At 53.1% G+C, this 24,245-nt stretch overlaps 2 protein-coding genes across 7 annotated transcripts in view; one reads left to right on the top strand and one right to left on the bottom strand.

The window, feature by feature from the left end:
• Positions 1 to 5,008: 5,008 nt before the first annotated feature.
• Positions 5,009 to 9,662, top strand: SHISA3 (shisa family member 3). Its single transcript, XM_025986059.2, has 2 exons — positions 5,009 to 5,451; positions 8,231 to 9,662. The coding sequence occupies exons 1-2, from the start codon at positions 5,175 to 5,177 to the stop codon at positions 8,668 to 8,670; spliced, it is 717 nt and encodes a 238-aa protein (XP_025841844.1). The 5' UTR covers positions 5,009 to 5,174; the 3' UTR covers positions 8,671 to 9,662.
• A 3,529-nt stretch (positions 9,663 to 13,191) lies between these two features.
• ATP8A1 (ATPase phospholipid transporting 8A1) overlaps positions 13,192 to 24,245 on the bottom strand; it is a 223,950-nt gene continuing 212,896 nt past the window's right edge. For all 6 annotated transcript variants that reach the window (XM_072749097.1, XM_072749099.1, XM_072749096.1 and 3 more), the window contains 3 exons: positions 19,057 to 19,148; positions 16,534 to 17,832; positions 13,192 to 16,494 (listed from right to left, as the gene is read on the bottom strand). In XM_072749097.1, the coding sequence (XP_072605198.1) occupies positions 17,735 to 17,832; positions 19,057 to 19,148 (190 nt within the window). In that variant the 3' untranslated portion in view covers positions 13,192 to 16,494; positions 16,534 to 17,734. The remainder of the gene's footprint in view (positions 16,495 to 16,533; positions 17,833 to 19,056; positions 19,149 to 24,245) is intronic.

The following is a 24,245-nucleotide window of genomic DNA, read 5'->3' as shown; positions in this document are numbered from 1 at the left end:
TTAGAGACGCACTACTGGGGGGGGCACTATGTCTAATCTCCTCTTCCTAAGTCAGGTACCACCTGGACACCTATGGTGAGAGACGCACTACTTGGGGGGTGGGGGCACTATGTCTAATCTCCTCTTCCTAAGTCAGGTACCACCTGGACACCTATGGTGAGAGACGCACTACTCAGGGGGCACTATGTCTAATCTCCTCTTCCTAAATGAGGTACCACCTGGACACCTATGGTTAGAGACGCACTACTCTGGGGGTGCTATGTCTAATCCCCTCTTCCTAAGTGAAGCCTCGGCTGCTCCACACAGGGCAGGGGAAGGGGCAGTGGGGTGCTGGGCTGCTGGGCTACTGGGCGCTGGGTGGATGCTTCCGGGCACCCTGTTCTCCAGCGGCAGATCCACGCCCAAGCAGGTTGGAGGGAAACTACCTTTCCAGAAACTCAGATCCACGGGGCCTGGAATAAGAGATCTACAGTGAATGATTCAAGAAAGGAAGTTCCAAGGGAGGTGGGCGGGGTGGAGGGGTGGAGGGGTGGGGGGGTGGGGGGTGGAGGGTGGGTGGGGGTTGGGGTGACTGGGTGACGGGCACTGAGGGGGGCACTTGGTGGATTGAACACTGGGTGTTATGCTACACGTTGGCAAATTGAACTCCAATAAAAAACAATTAGAAAAGAAAGGAAATTCCATGAAGTCCTGGGCAAGGTTATTAAAGGAAGGTTAGTGATAAGAAGTCACTGCACGAAGGAGCTTGAGGGAGGGTTGAGAAACTTTTTGTTTTCTAGTTTATTTCCAGATCAAAATGCAAATAATGGCGGGGGGGTGTGTGGATTTCCAAAGCCAAAGTGAAGTGTCCTTCTTATTAATTAATACATTTATTTGATCACTTATTTATCTTCACTTCCGTATTCCTTTGGCCTTTTCTCCTCCTTTTCTTTAGTACATTTTGCTTCCAACCCTTTCTGGTGCATTTATTTTGCCTGATTTTTCTTTACCTCTCTGCCTTTGCTTTTCTCAAATCTTTTCTCCAAAGACTATAAAACAAGAAGGAAACAAGACAAAGTTTAAAAGTATGGTCCAGAGGTCGTTTCATGCTGCTATCAATTCTTACCAAGAAAAAATTTTAAAAATGTGTGTATGTAGTTTTTCTTCTTACATAAAAAATAGAAAGAATTGCATTTCCGTTGTACCAGCACCTTCATGCAGCTACGATGATTAGCTACTGTCCATGGTGTTCCAGTTGTTTCTATTCCATCTTCCATTTCTCCCCTACCCTCTTTTTTTTCCTCCCTTCTTTCTTTTCTTCCTCCCTCCCTCCCTGCCTCCCTCCCTCCCTCCCTTCCTCCTCCCCCTCTTGCCCCTTCCCTCCCTCCCTCCTTTCTCTCCCTCTCTCCCTCCTTCCTCACTCTCTCTTTCTCTCCCTCCCTCCCCTTCGCTCTTTCTCTCTCTCCTGCTGGTGTGGTGTTTATTAAAGCAAATCCCAGACATCATATCATTTAACTCATTTCCTATAGAATTTCCTGGAGGCAGGGCCACAAGAGAATGTAGGCTGAGGAAATGATCCCTTATAATTGTGTTATTCACCAAAATATGGAATTTGTGTTACTGAGATAAGGAAAAATATAGAATTTCCCAAACCTCCACATAATACCCCAGATGGTATAGATTTTATTTTCCATCTCCGTGTCTTCCCCCTAGAGTCTTTGCGGGGGGTCTATGAGGACTTTTTGATCTTCCTTTGCTATTAAAGTAATAACAGAATAACAGAACATGTGGACGTTCATAAACCTAAAAAGAGATGCATATCCTCTTACTATTCACTAAGAGCGTTCTGAGAACATCACTTTTGGAGTTAAACTTTGTCAGTGTAGATTTTAGGAGCTCTCCTATGACAAAGATCCAAACACCTTCCACAGGAGCTCTCCTATGACAAAGATCCACCCCCCGGGGGCGTGCCCCCTGAGCTGACCCTTTTAATGGTTTAGAGGCACCTGGGTCTGGATGGGAAAGCGAGGCGAGAGTTGCTCTAATGCTCCCACACATCAGATCTATAGAGTATCAAGTGATTCGAAAGTCAGGTTATTTCCACTGGTAAACATCTAACTAAATTCGAAAAAAATGCCCTCTAAATAAGTCAAATGGACAGGGGCTTTGAATGAAGGAATTAATTATCCTTGGTGTCCTAAGGAAAAAGAATCCCACTGTGGCACCGAGAATGTAATTAATGGGAGGTAAGCGCCAACAAATCACTCCTTAAAATATTAATGCTATCAAAGAACAGCTGGATAATGAGCGAAACTTGACCCTTGGGGGACCAGCAAACGGTCCTGTTGCAGGACCTTTTGCAGTTGTGATGTAATGGAATTCCTTTAAATTGAACAAAAATAACGCAAAGAGGTGTGGTTCTGGGCAAGTTATTAGCAGTAAACATGTCTTTGTGGTTTTATCATCTTATTATGATCAGGGGAGCTCACTTTTGCTGTGGTTCTGAATGGCCTTTCCCCTGAGTTGTTCAGGATATGCACAATCCAAACAACGCTCCTAAAAAAACAACTTGAAAAAAACTTTAAGTCTGGCAAGAACTTTTCTTAGTTTTTGGGAATAAAAATATAGCACCCAAGAAATTTTTGCAAAAACAATCTTCCCATATGCCGAAGTCAAGAAAAACTGTACCATTGTTTGTTTGTGGATAAAAGCCAGAACTTTATTTGGTTTTATTTAATAGCTTATTATTGTCCCAAGCAGTATCTATTTCTAAGAGAGCAAGAAAGCTAAATATTTACACAGTCCTACTTAGCACCTGACATGCTGGACATTATTTTTACATTTTCCTACCTAAATGCTAATCTCAATATTTAAAAGCAAAAGTCAGAAGTAATTTTTCTTTTTAACTTGGAATGTATTTTAACTTGGATTGAAAAAAAAAAAAAGAAACCGTTTTATTCAGAGTTTAAAAAAAAAAAAGCAGCTCTGAACCGCCTGGGGACCATGGGGAAGCTGCGGGTGTGGTAGATGCTTTTGAGACCCACACTTTTTATTGCTGGTGCACAGCTCACTTTTGTCTCTTTTGTTCCACTCAACTTGCCAACATCTAAATCAGTGACACGGGCATTCAGAGTGTCTGACAAATAGGTCGGGGTACGTGGAACACATTCACACCCACCAGCAGCCGAGGAGAGGAAGTTCAGGATGCAGTAAAAATAAATGCCCACGTTTAGCCTGGTTTCACATGACGCCGGTGTCCTAAGGCCCTTGCGCCGCCGCCGAGGGGGCCGCGGCCCTGCAAATGGCACACAGGGGACACATCCTTTAAATAAATGTGTTTCTTTGCCCCAACAGAAGTTCAGATCGGCTCAATTATCATTAATTTTGTTCTTTTATTTCCTTTGTGGGCGTGAACGAAGTCGTGCTCTTTGAGGGTTTTGGAGCTGCCCTGGACTGGTGGAGGTGACCGGGGAGGGCGGCACGCGGAGGGGGGAGGGTGTGCGCGCGGGTGTGCGAACGTGCCCGTCCTCCTCCAAGTGGAACCTAAGTGCAAAAGTTGGCGGCCCCTTGACCTCGCATCCTGAGCGCCCGGAGCAGGTGCCGCAGGCGGCGCAGGGTGCCCCTCGCCGCGGCCGTCGCGCCCGCTCTTTAGCTCGTCGGTCCCGAGGGGCGCGGGAAGGTCGCACGGGGTTGGTGGCCTTGGCCCGGGCTCCGCGGAGCCCGTCCCCCCCCCCCACACCGTGCGGGGCGCGGTCCTGGGAGGGGGGATCCGCGGGGAGAGATGCGCGCGCGGGGGTATGCGCGGGGGGGGGGGGGGCGGGGATGCGCCGGGGGCGATGTGGGGTGTGTGCGGGGGGGTGGGGGATGAGCGAAGCGGGGATGCGTCGGGGGGATGGGGGGTATGCACGGGGGGGGGGCATCCAGGGAAGGGATCCGCGGGGGGGATCCGTGGGGGGGATGCGCGGGGGGGGGGAATCCGTGGGGGGATGACGGGGGTGGATCCGCGGGAGAGATGGGGGAGATCTATCGGAGTGATGGGGGGGATGCGGGGGGGTGATGGGGGGATGCGCGGGGGAGGAGATCTGGGGGGATCCACTGTGGGGGGGATCCGCGGGAGGGAAGGGGGAGATCCTGGGGGGGATCCGCTGGGGGTATGGGGGGGTATTCGCTGCGGGGATCGAGGGGATGCGCGAGGGGGGGATGCGCGGGGGGTGGATGGGGGGGATCCGCAAGGGAGGGGATGGGGGGAATCCGCGGGGAGGATGGGGGGATGCGCGGGTGGGGGGGATGCGCGGGGGGAATCCAGGGGGATGGGGATGAGCAAGGGAGGGGATGGGGGGATTGCGCGGGTGGGGATGCGCGGGGGGATCCACGGGGGGGATGTGGGGGGGATCCGTGGGGGGATGAGGGGGGTGGATCCGCGGGAGAGATGGGGGAGATCTACGGGGGTGATGGGGGGGATGCGCGGGGGGTGATGAGGGGATGCGCGGGGGAGGGGATCTGGGGGGATCCGCTGTGGGGGGGATCCGCGGGAGGGAAGGGGGAGATCCTGGGGGGGATCTGCTGGGGGGTATGGGGGGGTATCCGCGGGGTGGGTCGAGGGGATGCGCGAGGGGGGGATGCGCGGGGGGTGGATGGGGGGATGCGCGGGGGGATCCGGGGGGGATGCGCGGGGGGATCCGGGGGGGATCCGCAGGGGCGCGCGAGCCGAGAGCGGGGACGGGCGGCCGCGCCCGCGGTGATGAGCGCCAGCGGCGACCCGGGAGGGCGGACTCTTCCCGGAGCGTCGCGGCTCCCCCGCCCTCTTCCCTTTAAAGGGCGCCCCGCGGCCGGGCGGCAGCATCCCGGGGCCGTCGGTGCCAGGCCACTCGCAGGCGGGCCGACGGCGGCGGCCGAGCAGGGGCGCGGGGCCGGGCGGCCGCTCGCGGGCAGGCCCCGCCCCACGTCGGGCTCGGCCGGGGCGCGGGACTGGGTCGCGGGCGCGGAGGGGCGCCAGGCCGGGGCGGAGGAGGCGGGCGGCGGAATGAGCCCCGCGGCGCTGGGTCGCGGCCCCCGCAGCAGCGCCCGCCCGCCCTTGCCGGCGCCCTTGCCCGCGCCCCCCATGCTCACGGCCCCGCTGCGCAGCCCTCGGCGCGGCCCCCGCCGCCTCCCCGCGCCCCGCTAGCCCCGCGCCCGCGCCCGCGCCCCCGCCCGCCATGAGGCCGCTGCTGGCGCTCTGGCTCGTCCTGGGCGCGCTGCGCCGGAGCCCCGCGGCCGCCCAGCAGGCGGGGGAGTACTGCCACGGCTGGGTGGACGCGCACGGCGGCGACCACGACGGCTTCCAGTGCCCCGAGGACTTCGACACGCCGGACGCCACCATCTGCTGCGGCTCCTGCGCGCTGCGCTACTGCTGCGCCGCGGCCGACGCCAGGCTGGAGCAGGGCGGGTGCACCAACGACCGCGGCGGGCGCCAGCCCCCGGGCGTCACCGCGCGTAAGTGCCGGCCCGCCGGGTGCTCCCGCCCGGCCCGGGTCCCTGATCCCCCGGCCCCTCCCCGGTTCCTGGGTCCCCTCCCCGGTTCCCCGGTCCCCGATGCCCCTCTCCAGCCCCGGGTCCCCATCCCCGGCCCCGGGTCCGATCCCGGGTCCCCGATCCCCCTCTCCAGCCCCGGGGCCCCATCCCCAGCTCCCGGGTCCCCTCCCCGGTTCCTGGGTCCCCTCCCCGGTTCCCCGGTCCCCGATCCCCCTCTCCAGCCCCGGGTCCCCATCCCCGGTTCCCCGGTCCCCGATCCCCCTCTCCAGCCCCGGGTCCCCATCCCCGGCCCCGGGTCCAATCCCCGGTCCCCGATCTCCCTCTCCAGCCTCGGGTCCCCATCCTCGGCCCCCGGGTCCCTTCCCCGGCCCCCCGATGCCCCTCTCCAGCCCCGGGTCCCCTCCCCGGCTCCCGGGTCCCCTTCCCCCCCGCAGTCCCCGACCCCCGCGTGCGCCGCGGACGGCCCCGGGCCCGCGCCCCTCATTCCTTTGCGCCCCGACTCCCGCCCGGCGGGGTCTCGGCGGGTGCCCGAGCGAGGGTGGCGGACGGCGAGGAGCGCGGGCCTGCACCGGGCGGCCGCGGGCGAGGCGGCTGGAGCTCCCGGGGCCGAGGGCCGAGGGGAAGGGCCAGGGGGCGGCGGCGGGATCGCGGTCTTGGGGCGCTGGGGCCCCCGGTGCGCGCCCGGCTGGGGGGGGGCGACGCCCCTCTGCAGCCCCGCGGGGCCGAGCGGCTGGGCCACTTCCCCCCCACCCGGGGGCGCGCTCGCGGGGGTCCCGAGCCGCAGACTCCCCCGCGCTCCTCCGCCCCGGGTCGGCCCCGCGGGCAGCCCCCCTGTCGCGCCCTTCGCCCGCGCGGGGCCCGGGGCGGACACGCAGAGACGCGGTCGCCCCCGTCCTCAGGCGGGAACGCGCGGGGCAGATTCCGCTGAGTCCGGAGCGAGCGAACCCTGGCCCAGCGCAGGAACGTTACACCTAAAAGAAAGAAAACAGAAAAAAGAAAAGAAAAAGAGGGAGAGAGAGAAGAAAAAGCCTTGCACCCGAATGGGAGCGTCAGGGAACCGGGTGGGAACCCGGAGCGGGTGACATCCCAGAGCCCCCTCTCGGGAGCGGCCACGGAAGGTCCCCGGGGAACCGGGGAAGAGGGTGGATGGCGCCGGGTCACCCCGGGTCACCGTCCGCCCAGCGCCCAGCGCAGCCCCCAGGGAGCATAAGCAGGTCGCGGCCGCAGGAATTGCACCTCCAGGGGCATCTGGGGGCTGCTCTGGGGGGAAAGGGTGCTCGGGGCAAGCGGGGATCCCCAGGCCGCCCTGGCTTGTTAAAAAAAAAAAAAAAAAAGACATACAGACCTTTTCCTCGGCTCAGCACTGCCCCTGGGGCCCTGGGGCCTGCGGGCTTGTCAGTGCGCAGTGTGCAGGGGGCTCCCCCAACCCCAATCGGCTTGGCCGCCCCAGGACAGCGGGCGGCTGGGTGACCTGGGCAGGTCACTTAGCTGCTCTGGGCCTCGTGTCCCTCTAAAGTGGGTGCGCTGTTCTCAGGGCAGTTGGGCTGAGGACGGAGGGGGCGGGCGGGGTGCTTAGACCGGGCACAGGCACAGGCGGTGGTCGGCAGTCACTTTGCCTTTGCCTTCTTTTTTCTCTTTTTTTCTAAAGATTTTATTTATTTATTCATGAGAGACACAGGGAGAGAGGCAGAGACACAGGCAGAGGGAGAAGCAGGCTCCATGCAGGGAGCCCAATGCGGACTCGATCCTGGGACCCCGGGGTCAAGCCCTGAGCTGAAGGCAGCGCTAAACCGCTGAGTCCCCCCCCACCCCCCCACCCCGGCCCTGCCCTCACCTTCTACAGGGCGCTGTGACAGCAGGGTGGTGGGAGGGCAGGGTGCTAGACGGTGGGGTGCCGGGAGGGTAGGGGTGCTAGACGGCAGGGTGGTGCAAGGGCAGGGTGCTACAAGGGGCCGAGTGGGTGGGAGGTGAGGCCGACATGCGGGAGCCACCAATCTCTCGGTTGAGTGTCACCGTCACCCAGGCTTGCACACGCGTGTCCTGGGAAGGTCAGACCCAGAGCCACTTGGGTGCGGGCCAAAGAGCCCACAGAGGTGGCTCTCCCAGATGGGGCCACTCGGAGTGGGGTCTCCTGGGGGGCAGGGGGCGGCTCAGGGTGGGACCCAGCCCCGTGGGGGCCGTGGTGTGGAACGGCCACTGACTCCCACTCCCAGCTGCCTCAGGACCTAGATGAGCCTGACCGTACAGAGCCTGGGTGGGGTGCGGGGGGTAGAGGGGTGGCGCTGCAGGAAGTACCCAGAGCTGGGGACTGCGCTGCGGGCCAGGCCAGCGGGGCCCCGGAAGGTTCCTTCCGGGGCTCCCTGCTCCTGTGAGGATGCGGCCCATGCACAGGCCAGGGTGCACGGGCAGGACGCGCTGGGACCCGAGGGCGTGTGCACCACCCGCTCCCACCCTCTGCCCACCCCGATGGGGTGTCCGTCCAGAGTCCCGGTGACCAGCCCGCTGGCCGTCCCCTCGCTGCAGGCAGCGGGAGGAGGCCGTTCCCCCGGGTTTCCACGGGAGCCACGCGAGGGCAAGCTGTGGGTGTGGGTGTGAGCCCGCGTCCTCCCACGAGGAGCCGCCGGCGGGTTGCCCGGGCTGGTGGTGGGGATGGCGGGGGACAGCGGTGGGTCCGGGGCTGGGGCCAGGCCGCCTGCCGTTCGGGGGACTCTGCTGCAGCCCGGGCGGCTTTGCCTTTCAGAGCCCGTGTACGTGCCCTTCCTCATCGTTGGCTCCATCTTCGTGGCCTTCATCATCCTGGGCTCCTTGGTGGCGGTCTACTGCTGCACCTGCCTGAGGCCCAAGGAGCCGTCCCAGCAGCCCATCCGCTTCTCGCTGCGCAGCTATCAGACAGAGGCCCTGCCCATGATCCTGCCCTCCGCCGGCCTGCGCGCGCCGTCCCGCCAGTCCAGCACGGCCACCAGCTCCAGCTCCACCGGGGGCTCCATCCGCAGGTTCTCCTTTGCCCGAGCAGAGCCCGGCTGCCTGGTGCCCTCCCCGCCCCCACCCTACACCACGGGCCACCCCATCCACCTGGCGCAGCCGTCGGGGTTCCTGGTGTCACCCCAGTACTTCGCTTACCCGCTCCAGCAGGAGCCCCCGCTGCCCGGGAAGAGCTGCCCGGACTTCAGTCCCAGCTGACCAGCTGCAGCCATTGGGCCTGCGGGTGGTGGGCCCGCCGTGGGCAGGTGCAGGGCGAGCCACCGCCGCGAGGACCTCCGGGGGCAGTGTCCCGGGACCTGGCCACGGCCCAGACGAACGTGCAAGGAGAACGCAGCACCCTCATAGCCTCCAGCTTCCCAGGCCCCGGTGCAGAATGGGGGGTGCCGCCGCCTCGGCTTTCACCCCCAGAACTGGTGGTGATGGCATTTCAGGCTGTGCTACATTCATGCGACACGTGCAGCAGGTGGACTGCAAAGGTGCAGACTGGCTGAGGCGGCGTCGGGACAGGCTGGCTGCGCTGCCCAGAGGAGGCCGGGGCGTCCTTTGGTCCTTGTGAGTTGTTCAGTGGGTCCTAACGCTGAGAGCGTCAGGAAGCCAAGGGAAATACCCGACTGCAGTCACTGCAGCTTCTCTTAAAAGAATTAACAAGTGAGCAGCCCAAGGTAGTCGTGATTTGGGGAAGCAGCCCAACCACCAACGCCATTAGCGTCGGGAGGACAGTTACGTGTGAAGTTAGTAACTAGACTTTGTGCATTTTCAGAACATGAGATTTCACTAATCACACGAGCAGTTTAAAGTCTTAAATCTTTGCTCCAATTTCCATCCTAACACAGACCTTAGGTCAAAGCATTTCCCCCACCCACCTGAGGGAATATTTATTGCTGGACCCTTGGTGCAAGGACCCTTGGTGTTTAAATGAAAGTCGGACAGCCTGGTCTCAAAGCATTTATTTGTAAAATGACTTATGTACAAATGTAAAGAGTTGTAACAGTGTATTTACCACGTGGACGGCACTAATTATTTAGCAGGCACACTGATTATTTATGTTGGTCACTGTGGACTCGAGGGCCCAGCAGCCGGTGGCCGCGTTCTCCGTCCCTTCCGCCGCTGTGTTCTGTGTCTGTTGATTACACACTTGGGCATGTATCCTGCTGGGTTAGAATAAATAAAATACTTTACATTTTCGTGAACTTCATTTGAGATTTAAGATCAAAGCGCTTCGTTTTATCTTCCTAATGAGATTGTCTGCTATTCAAGAAAAAGAAATGTCTTTACATAGCACTTCAGATTTTGAAATTTAAAAAAATAAAAATCCCACGTGGATGTTGAATTACACACAAAAGCTCTTTTCTGCATCAGGGCCTGTGAAGGGCAGGGAAGGAAGTGAACTTTTATAGATTTAAAAATCGGGACATTTCTCATAAGAATCTGGCTTCTTGTGACCCCAGGAAGACGTGGCGCTGGGGGTGCCCAGTGGCCCGGGTCAGTCCGCCCACTGCTGGCGATGCACGGGCCAGTCACCAGCTCCGGCCTGGTGTCCCCAGCCTGGCCTGGTTCCCTTCGTTTTGTTTTGTGACGTACCCGGCCCCTGGGGCTGTTTGGGAGCCAGGTTTATTTTTTATTTTTATTTTTTTAAAGATTTTATCTATTTATTTATTCACGAGAGACACAGGCAGAGGGAGAAGCAGGCTCCACGCAGGGAGCCCGACGCGGAACTCGATCCCCGGCCCCGGGGTCACGCCCTGGGCTGAAGGCAGGTGCCAGAGCGCTGAGCCACCGGGGCTGCCCTGGGAGCCCAGGTTTAGATGAATTCAGGCTGCCATACGTCACCCTCGGTAGCTCTTTTCATTTTTATTTATTTTTAAAATACAACCCATTTTCATTTACTTTTTAATTTTTGAAGGAAGCTCTTAGCCCAACGTGGGGCTGGGGTTCTGGGCCCTCCAATCAGGGGGGGCGTGCTGTCCACTGAGCCAGCCGGGTGCCCTCACGTGCCCTTTTTCAAGGCCTGCCCCGAGCCAGAGTCCCCACCCAAGGGGGCCGTGCGGGGCCATGCGAGGGCCATGTGGGGCCGTGGGGGGGCCGTGGGGTGCCGTAGGGGGGCCGCTGGGCCTGCCTCGGGCCTCCCCGCTGGGAAAGCCAGTTGAAGGTTCTGGCCTTGGGCCTTGGCCCCGGCTGATGGCGGAGGAGCTCAGACTGCTGGTCCCCAGCTTCCCCTGTGACCGAAGTGGTGGCTTCACATATGCTGTGGTCACGAAGAAAGGGAGGGAGGGAGGGAGGGAGGGAGGGAGGGCCCCCGGGGGCGCTCCTGCGTTCTTACACTGGTTTCACTCTGGTCAAGTGTTGTGAGGGCCGGGAGACCCCGTGGGGGAGGGGGAGGGCCCCGCGGGGACAGGAGGAGGCTGGGAGACCCCGTGGGAGAGGGGGAGGGAGGCGGAGGGGGAAGACCCGGAGGGCCCCGTGGGAGGGAGGGAGAAGACCTGGAGGGCCCCATGGGGGGAGGGGGAGGGCCGGGAGGGCCCCGTGGGGGGAGGGGGAAGACCTGGAGGGCCCCGTGGGGGGAGGGGGAGGGCCGGGAGGGCCCCGTGGGGGGGAGGGGGAAGACCTGGAGGGCCCCATGGGGGGAGGGGGAGGGCCGGGAGGGCCCCGTTGGGGGAGGGGGAGGGCCGGGAGGGCCCCGTGGGGGGGGAGGGGGAAGACCTGGAGGGCCCCGTGGGGGGAGGGGGAGGGCCGGGAGGGCCCCGTGGGGGGAGGGGGAAGACCTGGAGGGCCCCGTGGGGGGAGGGGGAGGGCCGGGAGACCCCGGATGAGCTAGTGGCAGGCGCGGGGCGGGGGGGCTGTTGCACGTGCTCCGCGACGGGCACCCCCGCGTGTCCCCTGCTTCCCGGGAGCTGGGTCACGCGGTGGCTGAGCCCGCAGCGACACCTCGGCGGTCTAACTGCCGCGGGACGGGCTGCGTAGACTGCGCGGAATGGCTTCCCTCCGCGGGGTTGAGACCCCCGAGCCCCGGGTGGGGTGGGGGGGCGGGGCAGGCAGTGGCCCGGAGGGGCCAGGGCTCGGCCACTGTGGGGGGGAGGCGGGGCGCCCTCTGCCCCAGGTCAGCTCCCCTGGGGGGCCCCGGGCCCGCGCGCCGAGGTTGTCCTTCCCGAGCTTTCTTGGGGTTAAAGCCGCGCGTGGGGCTGTGCAGATGGACCCACAGGCCCCTCCTCCTCCCCCACCTATTTATTTTCCCTTTTCCCCGGGGATATTATTCGTCAGGTCGCAGAGTGGGGACTTTGCCAGATGGATGTGAGTCCCGCAAGAGATTGTCTAAAATGGGAAAACCACACGGTTCCTCAAAGCAGGCACCGCCACTTAGGGATCTCATCCTCGCGCTGGGGTCAGCTCACCTTTGCATGACCGAAAAACCTAGCTTAGTGCATGTTCAGGACAACCAGGGATGTAACGATGCATTAAACTATTTTTTTAAAAAAGATTTTATTGACTTATTCATGAGAGACCCATAGAAAGACAGAGGCAGAGACCCAGGCAGAGGGAGAAGCAGACTCCACGCGGGGAGCCCGACGCGGGACTCGAACCCGGGACCTGGGGTCACGTCCTGGGCCCAAGGCAGATGCTCCACCGCTGAGACCCCGGGCACCCCAAAATGCATTAAACCATTAAGGGGACAAACTGTTGACCTACACTCTGACCTATATATGGCTCCTTTAAAATTGCAATTAGACATTCGTTATTAATGCAGCTGTTCCGACAGCGAGCCCTTACCCGAAGCCCTAGGTGCAGCGTTTGTGCTGGAACGAAAAGCCGCGGCCACCAGAGCCCCGTTTCCCGGGAGCCTTGTCGCAGCCCATGGAGCATCCGCGGCAGGAAGAGCCTTCTGGGTGTCAAGGAGCGGCGCCGCGTGGGGGAGACACCCGGGGTCGGGGCAGGTGGGCCAGGTGGGCCAGGTGGGCCGCCCTGCAGCCTGCAGGTGAGGCTGCCCCGGGGTCAGTACAAACACGCGGGGGGGAGGGGGGGGACCGTGTCATCAGTCGCTGGGGCCACAGGTGACTCCCACGCACCTTGTGCTGCTGCGGTTCCACGTGGGAGGCCCACACCTCGCAGGTGTCCCCGGGTTGGCCTGGAGGTCTCCGGGCCCCAGTGACACTGCTCACTTTTTTTGGAGCCTGGTTTTTGCTCAGCCTCTTAGCCTCCTTTCCAGGGTTTCTCGTGCTTTTGTCTCCCACGGCATTTCTAATGTTTTTTGGTTACTTTCTTCAGATGTTACTGGCTCAACTTAGCCACTTTTTCAGGAACTTAAAAAAAAATGTGGTGGGTTTAGAAACTTAGGAAATTTAGGAAATCCATCCATGTTACAGGTGGAGCCAGCAATCAGCTGTCGACTTGCAGGCTGATTTAAATACCTAATGGGGACATGGGGACAATCCCGGGAGGCTTTTTGGACTGAACAATCAAAGTACAGAAATTTTGTTTGAATTTTTTTTGGGGGGGAATGCTAATTAACCATGCCTCTCCCCAAACTTGACTTCCTATTATGCTCCACTTCATGTTTCCTTTCGGTGGATTACAATGAAGGGCCATTTTCTACATCACTGGGGTGGTCAACGAAACGTTAAAACGCCATTAAGTGGATGGACCTTCTCAGACTATAATTACAGTGGCTTTGAAGGTTTTATAAACTAATCCAGTTTCTAAAATTAGCAATTAAAACTGCAACAATTTCTTTATGTAATGGTACGGTTTATTTAATTTTTAATAACAATGAGAGGACAAAATGTTTAAAATTTGCAGTTTAAAACATGCACATTCACAAAAGGCCAATGACACATAACACTGCATAGAACTGAGTATTACTCAACTTTAATAACTATTTATAAAACACAGTGCATTGAACATCGAGATAAACAAACCTGAGAAAACTATAATCACAGATTCAATAGTCTCCACTCATGCAGCTTCACAATTTCGACAGCAGTTTCAGCAGGAATGGTTTTTCATGGAGCTGAAAAAACTATTTTATCTTTAATGCAAACTTCGATTTTCCATAGTAGCTGCCTTCCAAGGCTGCCTTTTTTTTTTTTAAACTTAATAAACTTGAAAATGTGAAAAATGAAGCTTGAAGTAGCTAAATAAACAGCAAACAGTATTTACTGCATTTATGGCTTCTATTCTAGAACCATGAAACATAAAGATATTATTTTTTAATATTCTGCTCACGTTTTTGCAAGAGCAGATTTACCTATGGAAAGTTGCTGTTAATTCAAAGTAAGCATGTATGAAATCTAGCTTTTTTCCTACTTACGGGAGATTTATTTGCTGAGAAGTTTTGTGAGCTTTATTAAGGAAAGTTCTTAGAAGCAAGCTAAACAAAGGTTGCAATTAAATTTGTTTGTAAAATAATTTACTTATTAAAAAAAGTTGTGCAAAGAACCAATTAATTTGTCCACTGAATATTAAATTCCAGGTAGGCCATGATAGAATTTTATAAGGCAGAAATAAACATCAAGATTTACAGCAACAGCCATGCATTGGCCCAGGCCACTTTAAATATTAATTCATGCAAACCATAAACCTATCAAAAACACAGCTGCTTTCATACAGAAAATAAATCAAGACGAAAAATGGAAAACATTTATTTCCTTTCCTTCAAAGTTTAACTTACATTCCACTTTAATAGCCACTGAAGGTTAATTAAAATGCAGCAAAGTATAACTAAGTCTCACAAGTGACTTCAGTTATTTTAATGTGAGAAAAATCAGATTGTGATCTCTTAAAGAAGCATTATAGAAATGTTCATCATTAAAAAGCATTTATTAGGCACCGAACTGCATGGTGTTTATGAATTTACAAAAAAAGAACTCCACAGATCTGGTCCATATGATGTGAATGGGGTGGGTGTCGTCTCCATAAATTTTATAAATGGTTATTTATAAGATTATAGGCTTATTTGATAAAATAAGTTTTAGAACCAAGAACTGTCATAGGGCAACTGCACAAAAATATACACTGATGATCATTTAGTATGGTAATCGTTGGGACATTGCTACAAATAATTTAAAAACTACAAATATACAATCTACTACTTTCAGACTAGCATCCGTTTCCTGGAAGGATGTTTTAAATGGCAAGTGATAGGTGATGCACAGCGCACACACCGCGGAACAAATTTATCATGTGATGTTCGTATTTGATATTTAGAATGCTAAATGGCAAAATTAAAAAGTACAGCCTAACAATCAGAATAAATGCTGATTTCTGGAATTCAGCTTTCCCCCTGAAAATTAAGAGGAATCACGGACTCCATTCAGTGACTATATAATTCGTGTAAGTGAATAATATTGTTGACTAAGAATCCACGTTCACCTGACTTGATTAGGAAAAAGGGTTTCCGTTAGCTTTGCAACACTGCCGAGCCCGTTCACACCAGCCTCCGAGTGGGGGGGTGGGAGGCTTGGGCAGCACAGAGAACATCTTAAATTTGCTACATTCCTGAGAAACAGCCATTCTCCAGTTAACAATTTCTGCCCTATTCTAGCATCTCTCCGGGTGTGAGCCACCAATATATTTTTATGTGTAAATATAAAACATTTAGAAAGTTCACGCTCGATATCGCGGTGACTATTCAACATTAAAGAAGCCAACTCGCAGCTTTTCAATGTTAAATGAATGAGGATTTTCTGCCGTCGTATTTTCTGAACTGTAAACATTGTAAAGCAACGGTGTTAGCATTTGCCAAAGTCCCTACAAGGGGCTTTTTAATTGAAGAGTATGTGTCCTCTATTTCAGAAAATACAAGTTAAAAAGTCACTTCAGCTATTTCAATCCTGGCAAAACTGCTACTTTCCCCCTCCTCTTCGGAAGGTTAAAAAATCAGAGATTTCCTCTACCGGGAGGAAAACTGCAGTGCTGTGTTTTAAGTTTTACCAACGAGGTCACTCCCTGCTGCCCAACCCCCTCTCTCACCCAGGGACAGAGGAATTGACTTAATAATTCAAAAATAGGACTATGGGACAAAAAGACCTAAATTGGCCCTATTTCAGACCACGATCTCATGCATTACATAACCGGGGGCATTTTACTCACGTAGAAGAGCTCCATAGAAATAATCCATGTTTTAAGATCAAAAAGAAAACTTTTACTTTTTTTTTTTTTGGCCAGAAAATTCATTTCTGTTATATTCATCCTATTTTGATGTGAAAATTTTGGAGAAGGATGCCACTGATGAGGTGGAGGCAAGTGGACGTAGCTCTTGTCTGTAACTGCTCTCCAGTGTTTCTCTGCAGGGACGCACTTCATTCTTGTTTTTTGATTTGTGTTTGACCTTGACTGTCATCACTGGGGGGCCCAGGAGCCTCTCTGAATATTCATTCAGTAGACAAAAATCTCCGACTTCAGAGTTTTGAAGATGGTCTTAGGCTGTTAACACCCCTGGTCTTTCTAGGTGTTTCGATTCACGGTTTTCTTACTCTCAGCTCTGAATGGGAACAGTCTGGGAAGTGACCTGTGTCACCTCCCTGCCCCCTCTAGAATTATGTATGTGTTATGACCTCTCTTATTTCAAGAAAACGGGGGAGGACCAAGTAACTACGAATACAGAGAAGGAAATGACATGGAACCTAATTCTAAATCTAGACTAAGAAAAAGTGTAAAAAGAATGTGGAATTATATTAGACTCAAAGTCCGACCTGGAAAATCACCTCTCTTCACAATTCCAGTTGACTTTTTTTTTTTTTTGAAAAGAGGAAGTTCCACCTATTTTGCTGGTAAGTCCACTTAAAGGCAAACAGGCTTCTGAATAAAAGGCAAAAAGTTTGCTTCGATCTCTGAAGTGTATCTGAAAACTAGAATTCCTTTTTATTTTATTTTCTTTTAAATCAGAGCGTTGTTTTAAAAATAGTATAGAAAACTGGTTACGGTTTTTAAACAGCCCCTTCACCATTTATTGTCGGTAGCAAAATAGGCATTTGCAGGAGATGTCTGGGAAATGCCGAAAATGCTTAAACTGAACATACATTTAAAGACCTAGTAACATCAAAAAAAAAAAAAAAAAAAAAAAAAGACCTAGTAACAGAAGCTACTTGGGGTGAAGACCGACTTTGGCGGTAAAGTTACGGGTCTGAGTCCGACAGGTGTTCCTGTGTCCCACGGATCTGTCCCAGTTAGCAGCACATTAGTGTGAGTGGTTCTGGGGAGCCGCCCAACAAGCCCGGGGGGTGCTACGCACACAGCAGGCGACACGGGACAAAAGCCGAGCCCGGGGACATCACAGAAGCCCATGCACTTATCCCAAGGGGTCCCCGAAGCCCCCCGTGGAAGCCCACGGATCCCACACCAATACAGAAGCATGTTTTGCTCGAGGGGGAAACCGTAAGACAAAGTGACGGCGCTCAGTCTTCAGCAGAAGCCAGATTTCTAGAAAAATCTACACGAGGAGGACGCCTCCTCGGAGCTGATGGGGAGACAAACACGGCTTAGAAACCAGGACTGCAAAGGCAGCATCACGTTGCCCGTGGGCCCTCCAAGCGCCGACGAGTGAACAAGACAAACGAGACAGAAGCATCTGTAAGGCCAGAGGTGCGACATCACAGAGGTTAGTAGCAAATGCCTTGAAATACTCATTTTTGCGGATCACTTCTCACATCTGAAGAATCAAGCATGCGGATCTTACAGCAGAACTGGAGGTACACGCTCTCTTAGTTTCTGGGCAAATGACTACGGGGTGGGAAATACACGTACTGAGCGTCTTTGGCAAACACTGATCAGGACGGTTTTTGACACAAACACTCATTAATGTCTTGTTTAGAAATTTTGCTCAGTGAGGGCAGTCAGTTCCTTAGAGAAGAGCGCTGGCTTTTTTCAGCATGTTCTGGAATCTAAGTCTGGATATCAAGAGTCCCTTTAAATTATTACCACTTTAGAGGGTTTTTTTTTTTTTTTTTAATGGTCGGTCGCCTTGTGGGTTTATATCTGCTGAATTGACAGTTACAGCCCCAGAGCAACGGCCTAAGACTTACTGACCTATCCTCAGCTTAGGAAAGCGTTCGGGCAAGGTACAAGGTCATTTTCACCTTCTGCTTACAAAGACTCAGCGAACACTTGAAAAAATCTGAACGAGATGGTGTTAGAGTGGCACAGGGTACTGTGGGATGGGCACGGATCTGACGGTCGGCCGATGGGATGAGCTCAGATCCCCTTCCCCTTCCTTGCGCCGGACTGGGATCGGCCGGCAGGTTCCGGAAAGACCTGAGAGCTCCCCGTGCCATCACCACTCGTCGGGTCTCTGCTTCGTGGTATCGTAGGCTCTGATCACCTCAGACTGGGACACGATTCCGTTCTCATCTTGTGAGAAAGCATACCCGTCTGTAAGTGGAGGACAAGACAGAAATGATCGCTGGGAAGTCACTGGGCAGGTCTGCTGCGGAGTTCCCAGAGCTCCTGCTCTAACTCGGGGCCCCATATGCCCGCCTGCCTTCTGCAGCACGAGGGAGACGCAGGTTTTCTTACATCCCCCAAAGATGACCCTACTGCACCCTGAGGCTCGGGCTGGCGGAGAGGCTGTGACCGCTGTGCCCCCCCCACCGCCCTGGGTGGCTGAGCAGGTGCTCGCAGCCCCCCCCCACCCCCGTCCCGGGTCTCCTCTTGGCATCTCAAATCCGAGCCATCCGACTTCTGCTCCCAGGCCACTGGAGGGGGTGTCGGCTGTAGGGGTGCACGCTCTCCCTCCATCCAGATCACTGGACCGGAGACAAGCGAGAATGGGAAGGAGGCAGAGATGAACTGCGGGTGCCGGAAAAGGGGTCCCCTTCCTCGGGACGACACCGTCCTCGGCTCTCAGCATCCACAGAGAAACTCACTCTTGCCCCAGCATGGTCGGGGATAAGCCACGACCTGCCCCCACCCCCCACCCCCTGCACCCGGGACGGGGTCACATCTCTAGAAAAGGCCTCCTGAAGTACAAAAGGCAAGGGCATTAAACATGACTATAAAGATAAGTGAAAATAAATCACACGTGGAAACAACATGAAACAAAAGACAGATCACTAACACGAACCCATGCGCCACAGGGCTTTATATATTATATTCTTTTTTAGATCCTTGAAATGCTAAGAGGGCCCGATACCTAATAATTTCTTACAGCTCTGAAGATTCATAAATTTTTTTTGGGGGGGGGGGGGAAATAGATGTTTCGCTGCGCTGAGCGAAAGCTGCCAAAGCCCTTGCAGAGTTATTCAAGTAGAAAAGATAACAATACAGAGGGGGCTTTTAGGAGTCAAGATTTATTCCACTAGTTCTTTTTTTTCGGATTTAAGGAAGCAAGGGGGCATGTGGAAATAGTATTTCTTCAAGGGCCAGCAGCAAGACGCTAAGCTGCTTTGTCTTTGCTGCTGTGAGGGAGCGGGCTGCGGTCACAAGCTCTCCTCACGCCGGCTATTTACCTAAGTAAGGGGCGCGAGTCGGCAAGGCCGGTGGCAGGTATTAGGTAGTTGGGCGTCCCTCAAAACCGAAACGCTGCGCCCCTGAAAGCTGAAGCCCCACGATCTATGTACGGGCAATCTACCTACGAGTCACGGCTCAGATACTCACGGAGCAGGTTTTGTTGCAAGGACTCCGAGCGGTACAAGTTCACATGGTTCTTCTTAAAGACGTTCTTGAGCAGTTGCGCCCTCTCCGTGAGGCTGTGGAGCAGGTGCAAATGTGTGAAATGAATTATCGACTCGCCAGAGACCCGGGTGTGCCCACAGGACCACCAGAGAGAGTCAGCCTTAGACAAAAGCTTGCCTGAGAAGTCCGCGGCCTAGGGATTCTTTTTACCCCATTTTCTCAGATGGCAAATGAGATTTAAAGTATTTAGATACTTTCGAGGGCGGTTTTTCCCATAGCTGAGGAGAGTTTTGTTCCCAATAATCCAGCCAAAAGATTTCCCCACCCCCCAGTTATACTGAAGTCAAAGGGGGATACAGAAGCCGTACAACACAATTAACAAAAAAAAAACAAAAACAAAAAACAAAAAAAAAAAACAAATCGGCCAGGAGTGTCGTTGACCTCTAAAAATCTCGCTTGACTTACCATGTACGTTCTGAGCGTGGCATTTTTTTGAGTCACAAAAATGATTACCGTGCATCTTTTTACAACTTTGCACGTATTTCGGGGTAAGCTACTATTTTATTTTATTTTTTTAGTTATGTAAAGAAATCCTAAAAAATTACACAAGGAAGAAATTTCATAGACTTTTTAACCAGAAAAGTTCCATTACCACTCCAATAGGAAATGTGTTCCTTGATTTCATAAAAAAAAAAAAAGAAAGAAAAAAAGAAAAAACTATTTTCAGAAAGTACTAGGTAAGATGACAAGGAAAATATTTATCTTTCGATAAACGTTTAGAATCATCTCCACAGAAACAAATCCATGTAATTAATTATGTGACTTCTAAACGCACACTGCAAGAAATAACGCATCTGGTTTTTTCCACGGCACATAGAACGGTGTCTCCCACAGCAGGAAGCCAATTATTTGTCAAATAAATGAATCCGACCAATTATTGTGAAACACACTTTAAATATCACCAGTCCTCCCAATCATGCCACTTCTCCAACGGTTTAGAGAATTTTGCTTTGATACCAAAGAACGCTAATAAGCCTAAAGAGCTAATAAGTAATAATTCACATGTGTTACAGCAAATGTTTATGCAATTTTGTTTTAATCACTGTAATGGACTCAGCTGAAAAATTTCCATCTTGTGTTTTTCCCACTATGAAAGTCTCTGTTAAATTGTTCTTAGTTATGTCAGCTCTGTATTTTGCCAAATTTTTTGAAATCCTGAAAGCGAACAGTTTTCATCACACACACAAAATAAAAGGATCATCTGCAGAACGAACTTGGAATCACACAAACATTTAGGCGTTTGCCGAAGTAAAATATTTAGAAACGCTGACATCTGTAGTTATCTTCCACACATATTTTTTTAAAATCTAGGGATGTTAACTGGCACTTATTAGGCATACTTCATTGTCACTGGGAATTAGCTACGTTAAGGCAAAAAAAAAAAAAAATCTAAATAATCTAAAACGCCAGTGGTTTTGCAAACAGTTGTAAAACTTTGTTTTTTATCAGTGAAACAAACAGACACGGGGAGCGAGAAGACGGGCCGTGTTTAGAGTCCCTTGTCTTACTCTGTTCTTAACATGATCTAACGTTACAGACCCGGGGACCCCGAGGAGCACTAAAATATCTAAGTGCTTTGAGGAACTCCGCAGCTTTAGCAGCAGGTGGTCTGCTTTTGTTCATGGCAGACGACGGGGTGCTGGGCAGTCTCGGGGCTCAGGAGGGAAATGACTGGGGCCGCGCCAGGATGGCCACCTACGTCCTGGGGCCGCTTCTTCCCAAAACACATTTTCCAGGTTTCAGGCTGGCCTTCCTGCGATGCCCAATACTGGAATATCGTAACACGGAACGCTCAGGAGACAGATGGGAGAGCTTCGTCGCGCACGCTGGGAAACCTCGGAGTGAGATGTGGCACGTAGGGGGCGACGCGGGGCCCTGGCTGACTGTCCAGGTCATGTCTGGGGCTCCGGAAAGAGAGAAAGCGCAGCAAGAAGGCTTCTTTCTTGGAAAGGAGCACAATACTGGGGACCGAGCCTGGGCTCTGGAGTCCTTCAGCCACCACCCCCCGCCCTGGCAAGCCCCCCGACCTCTCATCCACACCGGGAGGACAATCGCCGGCCCCCAGGCCAACGGCGGGCATTCGGGGTGACGGGCGCTCGGAAGCACTCAATGAACACTAACCCTCTCCACCTTTCCCACGGCCCCAGCTCCCGAGGAATTTATCACATGCACAAAAAAATCACCCAGAACAGAGACGGCCCCAAAACAACAAAACGACTTTGTGAGGATCCTTCCCAAGGCCCCGGCGTGGAGTCAACGTCGGCTCCACACGCCGCGTCTCCTGCTGCACCGGAGTTTTAGTCTAATGTCCCCACTAGGAAAACTACTAGGGTTTCTGTGTACCCTGAGCTCACCGAGCCCCTTGCCTTGGTTCTTGTAGGGCGGAGTCCCTCCTGCGAAACCCAAGTGCCCCCCACGGGATGGTGCTGAGTAACAAGGAGCGATGATGATGATGACGACGACGACGACGACGATGGGGCTCTAGCCTTCTCCTATCCCTTTCGGGAGCGACTCATCGTTTCAAAATGACGTAGTCCTCAGCGCTCCTTACGGGCATCGCTGCTCCTGTCAAGTCACATTATACGGTCTACGGGCAACGCGGCAACATTAATACACGCGTTGAAACTCGGGTCTTTCTAGACTAGCTTAGCGCCGCGAGGAGGAGAAAAAGACTTGGAGAACTGCTCGTGTAAAGACCCCATCTAATCACGGCTCTGAGTCCCTAGTGTTAATTTTGTGTGGTCTTTCATTTACGTGCCACGCTACGCAAATTCAAAATTTGCTCAATGCAATTACGCAAGTGCCACTTAAACACCGTCCCCTTATTTCCAAGCCCATGAAAATGTTTCAGCTTCAGAATCCGGTAGAGGTAAGGTGGCTTTTTTTTTTTTTTTGAAGACTTTATTTATTTATCCATGAGAGACACAGAGACAGAAGCAGAGACCCAGGCAGAGGGAGAAGCAGGCTCCACGCAGGACTCGATCCCAGGACCTCAGGGTCACGCCCTGAGCCAAAGGCAGATGCTCACCCCCTGAGCCCCACAGGCGTCCCAGAGGTAAGGTGTTTCAAAACACTGTGTTTTAACATAAGACTTCATTTAGAAGCATTAAGCATAGGCAAAAACCTATTTACAGTCCCGGAACACATTGCCTTCAGGTATTTTCAGTAGGTTTTGAAGAGCGGTTAATTCGCGATGGTCTTTATGCTGGGCTGGCAAGCTCTTCTGGTTGACTCATTAAAACGGATCCCCCGAGAGTGGAGGACGCACCATCCGCGGAACGTGTAGGGACAGGACGGCCGCCCTGGTCTGTGCTCCGGAGGAGAGAACACGTCACACTCCTCCACTTCCCTTTACAAATGCCGGACACAAGGGCTCCCATCGTGGGAAGGTGTTGGGAGAAGAAATGCAAGTCTTCCCTCTGACCACTGGTTTTGGTGAAGAAAACGACGTCTATGCTATGAATCCCTGTTTTTGCCGTTACTTTTTTGCAGACAGGCTCCAACGCTAGGGAACCTAAGCATCTATAATTCCAAGATGCAAAAAAAAAAACAAAAAAACCAAAAAACCCACAAAAAAACCCAAAAAAAACAAAAAAACCCCCCAAAACTTAGAAATTCCATTTTTTTTTCCCTGTAGGACAAAGCTTTAGCTTTAGCTTAGGGCAAAACGCTGGGTACGTGCTCCTATCCTAGACCTCTGCAGAGATTCCGTATGTAACACGGATACAAATCCATGGGGAAACTGAGCAATATAGTTCCTTTTCTGTTGGTTGGGGGACAATGTAAAAATGGCTGTTTTGAAAGATAAATAATACAGATCAAGGTTGAAAGAGGCCACCGTCGCCGTCCACAAGGCCAAATGACCTGACTTTTAGCCTTCCGTGCTCTGTCTTTAAAGCTAAGGGCACAGTGATGGACAAATTAAGGAGGAATGACCCGAAGATCCTAGGGTAAAACTATTTATTTAGTAATGGCTGCTGCTGCTGTGCTGGCTGACGTCTACAGTCAGATATAAAAAATTATGGGGGCGCCCGGGGGCTCAGCGGTTGAGCGTCTGCCTTTGGCCCAGGGGGTCCCGGGATGGAGTCCAGCATCGGGCTCCCAGCAGGGAGCCTGCTTCTCCCTCTGCCTGGGTCTCTGCCTCTCTCTCTCTCTCTCTGGGTCTCTCAGGAATAAATACATAGACTCTTTAAAAAAAAAAAAAAAAAAGATGACTCTCATGATGGTATTTGCCTGTCTGTAGGATGCCCTCCTTCCCACACTCATGAAAGGCGTCCAGAGGTGGCTGCCCTGCCCAAGCCCAGGGTCTACGATTCCTTATTTTAAAGCACTGGGGTTTTTGAATTCACATTTGTTTTTGTTATAGTTTTGTTTCTAGAAAAAGTGAGATGTCACATACAACTTATAGATGTAATACCCCCAGTGAGATCCCAGAGGCCCATATTCCAAAAAATTTACATTTTCTGCTATAAAGTGCATAAATATTTACACTACAGAAAAACATAAACACCATTAATGCCTCTATATTTATAGAACAAACAGTTTTAGGTTTTTCCAGCAAATGTTTGCTATGAACCTAAGGGGAAAAAATTGAATTCCAATTTTTTTTTTTTTTTTTTTTTTTGCATCTTGGAATTATAGATGCCTAGGCTCCCTAGTGTTGGAGCCTGTCTGCAAAAAGTAACAGCAAAAACCGGGTTTCATAGCATAGACGTTGTTTTCTTCACCAAAACCAGTAAGCCAACAGCTACACAGAGGTCAGAGGTAAGACGTGCATTCATTCTCCCAACACCTTAAACTGATTTCTACCGTGACCCGAGGTTCAAAAGCAGGATTACTGTACTCGGGCGATGAGCTACATCTCCCTCCCCCCAATTCCCATGTTCAATTGGAATGAATATATGTAATTCTCTGGATAGTACGGTGAGGGACCTAGCATTTCTGCTAACACAAGATTGTTTTAACCAAAACGTTTTAGTTCTTGAACAAGAGCACATACGAGAAATACATGATCGTGAAAGCTAATCTGGACACAGTACTTAGAAGTTACGGTTCCTCTGATGCAGTTTCCCTTTGGGTGGAGCCCGACTCCACTGTAGCGCTTGATGGAG

Source organism: Vulpes vulpes, chromosome 2 (genome assembly GCF_048418805.1).
Source record: "Vulpes vulpes isolate BD-2025 chromosome 2, VulVul3, whole genome shotgun sequence".
Taxonomy (NCBI): Eukaryota; Metazoa; Chordata; class Mammalia; order Carnivora; family Canidae; genus Vulpes; species Vulpes vulpes.
This window is presented reverse-complemented; position numbering and strand designations above follow the sequence as displayed.

Bases quoted from the DNA above. Each gene is read 5' to 3' on its own strand.
- SHISA3 (XM_025986059.2), top strand. From the start codon at position 5,175: ATGAGGCCGCTGCTGGCGCTCTGGCTCGTCCTGGGCGCGCTGCGCCGG. The intron at 5,452-8,230 runs GTAAGTGCCGGC...TTTGCCTTTCAG, and splicing joins GCCCCCGGGCGTCACCGCGC to AGCCCGTGTACGTGCCCTTC.